At 41.1% G+C, this 12,383-nt stretch overlaps 1 protein-coding gene across 4 annotated transcripts; it reads left to right on the top strand.

Moving 5' to 3' along the window:
* The first annotated feature begins 1,468 nt into the window (after nucleotides 1-1,468).
* Nucleotides 1,469-12,139, top strand: MAT2B (methionine adenosyltransferase 2 non-catalytic beta subunit). Of its 4 annotated transcripts, none has more exons than XM_010718896.2 (7): nucleotides 1,469-1,513; nucleotides 4,716-4,910; nucleotides 5,754-5,868; nucleotides 6,155-6,307; nucleotides 8,371-8,564; nucleotides 9,506-9,619; nucleotides 10,559-12,139. In XM_010718896.2, exons 1-7 carry the CDS (start codon nucleotides 1,484-1,486, stop codon nucleotides 10,727-10,729), a joined length of 972 nt encoding a protein of 323 aa, XP_010717198.1. In that variant the 5' UTR covers nucleotides 1,469-1,483; the 3' UTR covers nucleotides 10,730-12,139. The 4 variants fall into 4 exon arrangements, with proteins under 4 accessions (XP_010717198.1, XP_085092424.1, XP_010717201.1 ...); XM_085236298.1 differs by lacking the exon at nucleotides 1,469-1,513 and adding an exon at nucleotides 1,985-2,175; XM_010718899.4 differs by lacking the exon at nucleotides 1,469-1,513 and adding an exon at nucleotides 2,912-2,932.
* The last annotated feature ends 244 nt before the right edge of the window (nucleotides 12,140-12,383 follow it).

Genomic DNA, 12,383 nt, shown 5'->3' with positions numbered 1-12,383 from the left:
GCTAATGCCATCTTTGTGTGTTTGCTCTGTAATCTGAACTTCTGAAGAGGAGGATTAAATTGGCAAGTTTCAATTTACATATAGATAACTTGCTATGTAGGAGTTTTTCTGAAGCACGGAGTTACTTTAATGAAGAACTTGAGAGAATTTCAGAGTATCAGGGTTCTTAGGTAGAGTGGAGAAAAAAAATAAAGCTAGCTGGTTTTGTGTTGGGCTTTTTTCTCTGAGAAGCAACTGTGAATGGAGTAAAAGAAACCTACAGAGGATGGGGCGTTGGGTGGCCTGGTCTAGTATTAAATGGGGAGGTTGGTGGCCCTGCGTGTGGCAGGGGGATTGGAGACTGGTGATGCTTGAGTTCCCTTCCAACCCTGGCCGTTCTGTTAACTGGTGTAGTTAGTCTTACTTGATGGTCTTTGTAGAAATTGCTGTGTTAAGTAGTCTTGTACACCTAGCAGCAGTGAATGCGATAAGGCACTTGGTTATACCATGCTGTCTGTGAGCAACACTGCAAAGAGTAACGGGGCTGGGGGAGAAATCTGTAAAACACAACTGAAAATGGAAGAACTCGGGCAACGTGATGATACTACATGAGGGTCTTTGACTCAGAATGGCATTATTTCATGCAAGGTTGCTGATGCTTGCCTACTTGCTCAGGTAGGCTACACCAAGGGGTATTTCCAAGGTAAAATTGCTGTTCGTAAACCAGAAAGTAAAAAGCTGTTGGAAAAACCCTGACAAGAACAAGTGTTTTCAGTTATGTGAACTAGCCTTTTATTCCAAGAGATTAAGGCAAGTGAATGTTAATGAAAGGCTCTAGGAAACTCGAAGGAAATGATGGCACTGAATTAATGTAGCTTTTTCCAATGTACTTGTTCTGTCATGTTAGCTTAAGTTAGTCAAAGGGCAAAAACATAGCAAGTGCAGTGATGTACTGCAGGTATTGCAGGGGTGCTTTTCTGTGTGCCTCAATGGTTAAAGCTTTCTGCCCTAATTGGCATCTTTGTTTAGTCCGTTTAAAATCCTTTTAAGTGACCAAGAGCATGTTCTACACAGGGAAAAATAAGAGCAACTCTCAGAAATGATTGGAACCTAATTTTTAAAGCAGTGCCAGTTTTTGCTTTAGCTTGAAAATGTAAATAAATAGTGTGGAGCAAGTGTGCAAGTGGTGAAGGAGGAAGCTGCTGGCCTTGGAGATCTTTCCTGTCTTCGGTTCTATGAAAAAAGATGGGGAGAGCTTTGAATTGTGCAGTGGTTGCACTTGCTTACGCTGCTATTACCAAGATCCTACCGAGCAGCTTAACTGGAGCTAATGAAAAGAAAACAACGCTGAATAGGATTCAGATCTACACGTGATGGGCCTTGGATTAGTGTCCTGGTTTGAAAGGTCGACTGAGCTATTGCTCCTTTCACTCCATGTGCTCTCTGCAGACAAAAGCAGAGGAAGGTGCAATTACTGCCCTGTCTGGTCATTCCGTCTGCGGTAATGCCTCAAGTGCTGGTGGAACCGGGGCAGGTAAGGTGCTGGGTGGTGGGAGGAGAGGGTTGCTGCTGTACTCGAGTGCTGGAGTGAAAGGTGGAGAAAGAGGGAAACAGAACTAGCACTAGTTTCTGTAATTACAGTATGAAACAGTGCGTTGTGCTTACAGGACTGTTATGTGGACTATAATCGAGTAGGTATTAATGATTTCGCTGTTTCAACAAGGCTAAGTATTAAACCTATTTTTAAAAACATAATAAAAAGGAAGAAAGCTGATACTGCATGTAGTGATAATGTAAGAGTAACGAAGCTATTTTAAGGACGCTTCCTAAAAGTCTAGAATAGGATTAAAAGCAGCACCTCACGCTTACTTTGTGCCCCCAGAGCCTTCGCGTTGTTCTCCTTCACCGAAGGTTTCCGCAAGGCGCGCAGCAGACCTTCGCACCACCCCGGCAGCGGCCCCCTCTCGACGCTCTCGGCCCCTTTAAGGCCCTTCAGCCAATCAGCGCGCGGCACCGCGCTGCCCTGCGCCGGTCGCGGCGCTGTGAGGGCGCGTCCCGCGGCACGCACGTCCGCGCCGGCAGCGGCGGCGCAGCGGAGAAGGCCGAGGCCCTGGGGGGCTGCGCGCGGCGGCCATGGTGGGCCGCGAGAAAGAACTCAAGATCCGCTTCGTGCCCGGGCGCTGCGAGCTGGTGGAGGTGCGCGGGGCAGCGCCGGCCTCCGAGGGCCGCGGCGTCGCTCCCGGCGGGGCGAGGCGCCGTGCGGGTCGGTTCGGCCGTTGTCGGAGGCTCGGCGGGGCCGGGACGCGCCGCGGGCGGTGTCGGTCGGTTGCGTACCAGCGAGCGCGGTGCTACCCGAACGGCGGAGTTCCGCGGCGCCGAACGGCGTCCGCGAGTCCCCGAAGCGTTACGGCCGCCCGGCGGGCCCGCCTGCCCGCGGGGAAGCTCTCGGCCGTAGCTCCGCGTACCGCCGCTCCCGCGGGCGTTGTCCTGCGGCCCGGCGCCGCGCGGCTGGCCGGCGGTGTTTGACGCGCGACCAAGGCGGAGCGGCCGCCGGTACCGCACGGCCCGCCGGTAGCGCTGCGCGGCGCCGGCTACGGCCCGCTGTGCGCTCTGGCCGCGCGGGGCGATGTGCCGACGGGATCCCGGCGGCTCGCCGCTATGGCAGGCCGCCTTGCAGTGGGAGCCGTTCGGCTCGCCGTGGCTCCGTGCCGTCTCGTTCTGGTTCCTTATGTCGCTTTTCTGCCGGCCGGTCCTGGCTCTCGACTCGAAGCACGCCTGCGGTTTTTGTAGATCGTACTCTTGTGTTTTGTCTCGTAGTGTTGCTAATCTCTGCACGATACTTCTCACGTGAGATTACACATTCGTGTTGGTCCCTTTGTACTAGCTGAAGGTGTTCTGTCGTGTTTCTAGACCGTGTCTTCCTTCTGGATTCTGCAGTGAGTTCTTGATGTGGGTGAGCAGATATTCTCTGCAGAAGCAGCAGTAATCTCTCCTATGAGGTTGAAAAGTCCCTAACAGAAAGCAAGCACCATTTCCTTGTTCCCACTTCTGAGAGGCGCACTTCTGTTCTCTGATCAAAATCACTGTAACGATAAAAGTATTTATTTTTTAATGTCGTTTGTTGTTGTTTGCCGTTTTCCATCTAAGAGTTACCCATTTTCACCCAGTACTTATGGGAGTAAATCACTTTTTGCCCATAATGCTGAGGAACATAGATGCACGGTGCTGGGAGCCTGACACAGCTGCTTTGGGCTCGGCTGTACCCATCGCACCTCTGCACCTTGTGGGACACAAACCTTCAAACTCAAAGGGCAGAGAGTACAGAAATCAGTGCTGCAATCAGCCACGGTGAGTGTGTTGTGCTGAAACTATGAGGATGCTCAGAGGGAATGGGTTATCAGAGCTGCATAGTAGACTGTTACCAAAAGCATACTCAGCACAGTGTCCTTGTGCATGGTGCAGCTGGGAAATCCGAGATTTATACTTCCTGTGTACCTGAAGCTTTCTTTATTGACATAGCAGGATGTGCTTTCATTTTTGTTCTTAGCAGGCTTTTGTTCAACAATACGTGGAAGGAAAGTATGAAAAGGAATAAAGGTTGCACAGACAGCTGTGAGTCAGTGTTTGCAGTCTTGAGAGCTTGACACTAGTGAGTGGTGCTGGGGAGAAAGAAGCTCCATGTGGATCGATGTATGTGGCCATCCCAAGTACTGAATGTGCTGTGGCTGAACCAAGTCTTAGTTGGTTGTACAGATTGAGAGATAAAGCAACCTAATCACTTTCACCTGCCTTTTATTAAGCTAAGACAAGGGGGCAGTAGTTTTGGTTAATTTGTTATTAGGCCAGTGTGCTCATAAATGATGAATTTCTGTTTTATTTAGTAATATGCGTGTTGCTCCAGAAGTAATGCTTTCTATTTGATAGAACTAATTTTCAGCTACAAAGCACTGCTTTTCAACTGTAACCATCATTAGCTGTGCATTTTCACCCTCGCTGATAAAACTGGACCAGCAGAGGTGACCCGATGTCGCCACTGCTGAAATGCACCACCCACCACTTACTGTGCTCACATCCACTCTCTGGTGTCCGTGAATGTTCAGCAAGTGCTGAGGAATAGCACTGGGTACCATTTTTCTCTGCATGGAGAAATTCAGTATGATACTTCTGCTTCATATACACTTTCAAGACAAATGCCCTTATGTCATACTGTCTCTCTGCTGCCATCTATTACATGGCAATAGAATTTTATGGAATATTGGTGGGAAGGTTCAGCCTTTACTGCCATCCTGCCAGCATCCACCTCTGATGTCATGGAACAACATAATGAAATAGGAGGCATTACTTTCAGTGATGCCCCTGTAAAGTTCAAGTCTTCTGTGCCATGATCTCTGTTGGTGCTCCCACAGTGAGTTAGAGAATTATGAATGAACTTAAAATTATCACATTTGAGTTTGTCTTTGGACATTTGGGGGGATTTTTTTCCCTCACTTGTGGAAGTTCATGAGTTTCCTATTTGAATTTTGTATTCAGCATCTTCAAGAATACGTTTAACTACTTGACTCTGTATGGTATCAGTGCTCCCAGCTGTGTGTTTTCCATGAGACACTCACTTCACAACGCATCACAATGAAAGCTCATTAATACAGCAGCACTCCCTGTAGCCTTGCTAACACTTCAAGATGAGAAGTCCACGAATAACAATAGAACACAAAACTTCTCTTGTTCTCCTTTCCTAGGAAGATATTGATATTCCCAGTAGACGAGTTCTGATCACTGGTGCTACAGGACTTCTTGGTAGAGCTGTGTTTAAAGAATTCAATGAAAATAATTGGAATGCTGTTGGATGTGGATACAGAAGAGCTCAGCCTAAATTTGAGCAGGTTAATCTTCTCAACTCCGTTGCAGTTCATGACATTATCCATGATTTTCAGGTGAGTTTCTGGAGTAGACAGACAAGATACATGACGTGGCTACTTGACAGTGCCATTTTGGTACTCAGCCATGTGGCTTTAGTGGAGGCAATGGTTTGGTAGAGCTCTGAAATATGATGTCGTTATTTCTGCTATATCTGGAGTATAGGCTTATTCTGTAGGTACAAATAATTCTGAACTTTATTATCATCACCATAGAGAGAATGCAGGTGGTAAATATATATGTTGGTACACTAGCTCTATAAAGAAAAAGGTAATCATGAGATTTAATGTAGTAAGTAACCAGTAACCACATGTCTAGTGTACAGGACGAGCAGCATGCTGTTTTCCTGTTCTAACTTTCAAGGGGAGTAAGTAAAACCTGAGAAACATTGTGCAGGGTGCCAGTTTGGAGAATGACTTTAAATATCCCGTTAACAGTCTGTATATGTGAAATAAGCCATGTGAGAATAGTTTATCCAAAAGTAGTTTGGTACTTTATTTTTTTTTTTTGGTAACGTTACATGTGAGGTATTGCATTTTTCTGTATTTTGCATTATTTTGCTGTGTAAGGAAAAAAAAAAAAAAGAAGCTTAGTTTTTCTGTAAGATTGAAGCTTAGTGGAGGTCAAGATTGCAAAACTAATGGTCAGGTTCTGCTGGTGTTCTGATACAAAACCTTGAGGCAGTTTGGTTCTGTTTTGCTTCATAAGGAAAACTTATTCCTCAGAATGTGCTGATTAAAAATAATGCTACTTCTTTTATTATTTTCACAAGTTAGTGAAATGCCTTTTTGCCCGAGGAACTTAAGATCAAAGTGCAATTTCTTTGCAATGTTGGTTCTAAATTATTGTTTAATTTCCAGCCTCATGTTATAGTGCACTGTGCTGCTGAGAGACGGCCAGATGTTGTGGAAAGCCAACCAGATGCTGCTTCCCAGCTCAATGTGGCTGCTTCAGGGAACTTAGCCAAAGAGGCAGGTAAGGAGGCTGGCTCATGGATTTGGTGCCTTTAAATACTGCATTTACATAGGCAAAAGTAAATATGAGTTACTCAAAGTTCTGAATGTTATTTCTGCTGCCAGCGTGCAGTTGATCCATGTTCTGTTACAGGTGACGTTCGTGTCTATATCAGGGGTCAGGGAAAAGACAGAGGGCATGAATGGATTTAGAAGACAAAGTTTTCTGGAAGTTTGTTTAAGAATTTGCTGAGGTTTCAAACAAGATATGAATTAAAATGGATTATGTACAAACGTTTTCTTTTTAGCTGGGATTGGAGCATTTCTGATCTACATCAGTACAGACTATGTATTTGATGGAACAAGCCCTCCTTACAAAGAGACTGATGTACCAAATCCCCTGAATTTATACGGCAAAACCAAACTGGAGGGTGAAAAGGCAGTCCTGGAAAATAACGAGGGTAAGAATACACTTATACATTTCTAATAGAAGTTTCCTATTTTGCGTAGTTGTTTGCTAACTTTATATTTATTAAGCTCCTGTGTCAGAGATACAGTTACAAAACCATGGAAAATGGATTTAGAAATGTGATGAGGAATCAGTCGTTTTACTCGTAACTTGACTGAAGCTTTTGTTCTTAACTGTGCTGGTCTTCATGCATCTTTCTAGTTCTCTGCTGATGGACGTTTGCAAGAGTTTGTCTATTAAAACTCACCTGATCTTTCTAAAGAAAAATCAAACAGATCATTAATATGTTGTACCTTTACCACACAGTATACAGCTGCTGATACCTAGAGGGACACATTGCACTTGTTCTAAATGTTTATTTACTTACAGGGGAAAACCAGACTGTATTCAAGTTTTTTGTTTTAGTTTTCTTGAATGATCGCCTGTTTTGCTCTCATTGCATAAGCACTGGACTTTCCGTGTACCACGCACTTTAGAGTTCTTATATTGTAGCTTTATAAAGGATTAATAACATACATTTCTTCTTTTAAGCAACTTGTTTCTTTTTTTTTTTTTCTCCAAGAAATTTGAAGAAAATGATCTCGGTGCTTCTGCTAAAGAGGCTTCTGATAAGTGAATATGATGCTCTCAGTCTGATTCTGCTCTGCTTAGTCACAAAATGGAACAACAGATAAATTAGTGATAAATTAGTGTGTTAGTGTGATGATCTTTCAACAAGTAAACGAATACTATATTTGAAAGTAGTAGGCCTTAATTATAGGCTTGCCATTAGAAGTAAGATATAAATTTTCTAAAAAAAGAAAAACCTTCTAGGAAAAGTCAACTTGAAGTAAAAATCAATTAAAACATTATTCCTTCTGTCTCCTATGGGAATATAATTTCTGAAGTTGACTGTGATTCTGCTTGCTCCTGCTTCTAGCTTGGTCACAAAGATAAGACTGCCCCAAATTCAAGTGATGTGCATGTCTTGCTAGATCCTTCCACAATTCAGCATTTCAGTTTTGTTCCATAATGGTTTTGAATATGCTCAGGCTTTAGTGGGTTGCAGCAGTTATATTAGAGGAAAGAATTTTGAGAAGATATTTCTGAACATACTAGGAAGGACAAATTGAGTGAACAAATGACTTCTAGTGAGTACTACTGGTGATAGGTGGATGGTTGGACTGGATGATCTTGAAAGTCTTTTCCAACCTTGGTGATTCTGTGATTCTTCTAGAGCAGCAGCAAATCAGTGTCGTGGCTGTTATATTTGTTTTTTTTTAAGTTGGTTGTTTTTTGTTTTTGTTTTTTTTTACTACCTAAAGCAATAATATCTGCATTAGTTTTAATCAGTTTGTCTTAATCTCCTTGGATTCTTCCTCAAAAGATCGTCAGCCTTTCTGAGATACTCATATGATGTATTCCATTACTCTATCATTAAATGTCCATGTCTTTGTATTTATTCATCAGTGAATTTCATTTCTCCATTCCCTGTTTGACATCTGATACTCTTTACGAAGGTATTCTGTCAATCTGTTCCTTCTATGTAAAATTTCAAATTGATTCCGGTGTTTCTGTCTTTTTGTGGGGTAATATCCTGAGTGTCCTCTCTTTATGCAGGGGATTTCTGTATGCTGGGTGAAACATATCTGTCTGTGATGGATGCTTGAAATACAGTGATTGGTGGGAGTTTGTGTTCTTGTTTTTATTCAGAGACAATGTGGAATGCTGGAGTAACGACAGTTAGTTTTTTTTTAACTTTTCTTTTTAACCCAAATAGACTTTCTAGTTTCTCTTGCAGCATTGATGTAAGCTTGTTAACAGTGAAAAAAAGTCAATGGCATAAATGAAAATAGGTCTCTATTAACTCGGTGTTCTAAACATTGCTTTAAGGAAGCGACATTCAGAATCATATTCTGAGTACAAATACATTCATTGCTTTTTGTTTCTTATTTATCTGCGCTTAATATCACCAACAGATTTCTTAACACTTCCAAAACATCTTTCAGGTGTTGGTACAGCACTAGTGCCTATTTGTAACCCCATTAATACTTTTCAAAATATTGTGTCTTTTAGGTGCTGCAGTACTTAGGATTCCTGTTTTGTATGGGGAGGTGGAAAGACTGGAGGAAAGTGCTGTAACTGTTATGTTTGATAAAGTGCAGTTCAGTAATAAATCTGCCAACATGGACCATTGGCAACAAAGATTTCCTACAAATGTGAAGGATGTAGCAGTTGTTTGCAGACAACTAGCAGAAAAAAGAATGCTGGTAAGAATTTCAAGAAAAATTGGGGTAAAATCAGTTCAAGCTCTTAATGAACAACTGAGAAGCACTTCTAACCTGCACTACTCTTTGTGTTTCTGGAACAGTGGGAGGGAGGAAGGAGTTATCTGTAAGACTGCAGTATCTGCTTTACAAGACAGTGTGCAAGTGTTCTGATAATTGAAACAAAAGTGGGCGAAGTGACAGGAAGCTCCTTCCAAACATTGTTGTGTTTCTTCCAGTACAAAGACAAGAACTACGAATGCTTAACCTTTTGGAATGTGCTTCTACAGATTGCCACCTTAGACTGAAAAAAGCAGTTGAAAGTAATTTCACAGTTGTCGTTGATCATTGTATTTAAGAACGCTGAGATGACAAAAGATAAACCGCTGGATTTAAGTACTTTATTGCATTTATTTAGTACAGCATCTTGAGATTTCCACCTTTGGAAAAAAAAAAAAAAAAAAAAAAGGAAAAAACACTTGATTTTTTCATAGGTAAAGCTTTTAAAAAGAATGAGTCTAGCATATTGTGGACATGATGCTGTTCATCTCTGTACTAGGGCTTGCATGTGGCTTTTATTTCAACATTCAGAACTTGTGTGGTGGTGTTTTCTGCCTTTTTAAGTGAATAATACAGAACAGCTGAGTTCTTTCTTCCCACTTATTTAATCTTCATTGGTTGATTTAGCTCCTTCATGTTAATGCTACACAATACAAGCTGTTTTTGTGAAGTTTTATCTAAATAGATGTACCATTAATTTTCGATCTCGGTCCCTATTCAGGTGTTTCTCTGGAGGCACGTTGTCCCCAGAGCATCAGTGAGGTGCTGTAACATGCCTGTTTGGATGGGATCACACTGCAAGCTTATTCTGCACAGTTCTTACACAGGAATTAATCTGAAGGCTGGCTGCTTTATTTTCACTTGTGCTTCCTGTTTTCTCCTAGGATCCCTCCATAAAAGGAACGTTTCACTGGTCTGGCAATGAGCAGATGACTAAGTATGAAATGGCTTGTGCCATTGCAGATGCATTCAACCTTCCCAGCAGCCACTTGAGACCAGTAAGTGATACGCTGTTGAACCTGTAGAAAGATGTAAGTGTTCTGTCTTTTCACACAGTAGGTCTGGGTCTCACATTGGCTCCATGGGTAAACTTCCTCTTCAGGACAATCTGTGTGAGTATGCCTAGCACAGAACTTGCATTGCTGAGGATGCTACTTGGACTGATGGGTTGCCAGAATTACCCAGTCAGTAACCAGTTTCTCTGTCTGTAATGCAATATTATTTCTGCAAAACAGTTCCCCTTAGTAATAAGCATATCCACATTTTGTGTTCTGTTTCTTCAGAAAATAAAAATAAAAATAAAGGGTTGACAGAATATTATCTTGAGGGTAGGAATCTGAAAGAATTTTTCAATTTTATTTCTGAATCCAGGCACTTAAAAACTTACTCAGTTTTTTACTTTGCTTAAAAAATAATTCTGTAGTTGTGTTGACACTCAAAAATAAGACTATTCTGAAAGAAGTACTGATAATGTTGTGAGGATTTAATGTACAGGTAAGGATAAAAAAAAATTCGAAGGGTTGTGCATTAGTAGCAGTTGAAACTGAAATGTGACCTGGAGAGAAAGCCTGATTTTTTTTTTTTCTTGATAAATCTATTTCTTTTCAAGTATACTAATCAGGATATGGTTCTGTCAACATTTTTGATCATCTTTTTTACCTTGTAGCTACAGTCAGATGACAAAAATAGGAATAAAACAAAAAAGAGTATAGGTGGTAATAGGTATTTGAGAAATGTCAGAACTCAGGACACATTGTATCACTCTGCCTGATGCCGAAATGGAGTTGAGTATAAAAAAAAGCCAAAAACACAATACAGGGGAACTTATCTGAATAAAAAGCTTCCAAATGAACATACATATGAGAACAAATATTCAATTTTTGCCGTTTCTAATTGTCTGCTGATGTGTTCCTTTTCTGTATGAATTCTTTTTTTAGATTACTGATTGTCCAGTTGTGGGCGCTCTTCGGCCAAGGAACGCTCAGCTTGACTGCTCCAAGTTGGAGATGCTGGGGATAGGTCAGAGAACACCATTTCGAGCTGGAATCAAAGAATCACTTTGGCCTTTCCTCATTGACAAGAGATGGAGGCAGACTGTCTTCCATTAGTTTGTAACTTTTTTAGTAAAAGTATGGTATGTGGCACTTTTTTAAAAGAAAAAAAATAGTTTTGTATGAGTGTTCTTAAATTGTGACACTTAAGAGTTTTCATTTAATCAGGTAAACGTGTGGTCTTGCACTAGTAAAATCGTTAGCCTAAAAAAGTTCAGTGACAAACACTGAGTCTGTATGACATCACAGATCCTTCCTTCCATTCGTACCAGTCCAACCTAATGTCTGTAGCAGGTTGTGGTTCTTAGTAGTCAGCACCATTTGATGCTAAGAATGACACAGATGACTTGTAGACTTCTTTTTGGCTGAAACATCTGTTGATGCTTAAGGTCTGTGCCATCGTTGTATATACCATTTCACTCCGTTAAAAGACACGGTCAGTTACTTTATCACCAAAAATCTGAGTTACTTGTTTTTGATTTCTGAAGTTGTTGTTACTATGAAGTTAAACTGAAACGGGAATTGTAAAATGTTGTTTTGCTTGAGCTTGGATCAAAATGTTTTTTAAAAAAAGTGAAACTTTATTTTTGCAATTATCAAGTGTACTTTTTATGCTTGAAATATTTTCAGAGTGTTCTGTAATTTAATGCCTGCAGCTTCATATTTGTATGGCAAATTCTCTGCACTTGTTTTAATGATCACTTAAAGGTAGAATAGGGAGGGGAAAATAGTTTTGACCTTTGTTTTGGGGGGGGTATTGGAGGATACTTCTTTGTTTTGATATCTTCATCTTTCTATTCTTTTCTGCATAGTATTTGGGATTGGTGAAATTATTTGTAGGAAGATGTTGCTAGTAAATACATGTGAGAGAAAAGAGGAAAGGTATTTCAAGAATTTTAGCACTCCAGCTTCTTTTGCACAGACTCAGATCTTGCACTGATGCAGCTTGTTCTGGAACAGCAAAGTGCATATGTTAAATGTTTGCACTGTAATGTAACCACAGTAGTCTTACATAACCAAACCTCAAATCTGCTTATATTTAGTCCTTGAAATTGAACTCAGTAGCTACTTAAAAGTAGAGGAAGAACGTGGTTTGTAAAAGTTAGCTTCCTTCTGAAGTTATTAAGCAGCACAAATGCTCTGAGATTGCCAGCAGACCATTAGCAAAATTAGGAAAAGCTGCATTTTTATGATAATTTATTTTTCTGAGATTGAAACGAAGAGTGGGTGAGGGAAGAAGGTGTTCATCTTTAAAAAAAATATATATGTTGGGGGGTAAAGGGTGGGATAAAAACAGACCGACTTCAAATCTTACGAAGGTCAGCTTTATGTTCAGTTCTTTAGTTTTCAACTGGCATATGTATGCTAAGAGTTCGTTATTCTGGTTTGTTTTTAGTCTGAAGTCCTGATATACACCTGGTAACCTGTTTCCAAAGTGACAATAAATATATATTGCAGCATGAGAAACCTTTGTTGATTCTTTATTTCCTCCCAGTATTTGTTTGCTCTAAGTCATAAATACTTCTAATTCCTGCCAACTTAAAGTGATGTACAGCATTAGGAGGTCAGCCCTGCTTGAATCCTCACCGTAGGCTTATTTTTATATTTATATTCATTGCACTCTATCAGCTAAGGAATAAAGAAATCACTGTTTCAAAGCCGCCTCTGAGTTCAAGAAAAACCTGACATTTTTCAGGAGTGAGTCATTTGT

This window comes from Meleagris gallopavo, chromosome 15, assembly GCF_905368555.1.
Source record: "Meleagris gallopavo chromosome 15, MGAL_WU_HG_1.1, whole genome shotgun sequence".
Taxonomy (NCBI): Eukaryota; Metazoa; Chordata; class Aves; order Galliformes; family Phasianidae; genus Meleagris; species Meleagris gallopavo.
Note: the sequence above shows the minus strand (reverse complement) of the source record. Positions and strands in the feature narration are given on the sequence as shown.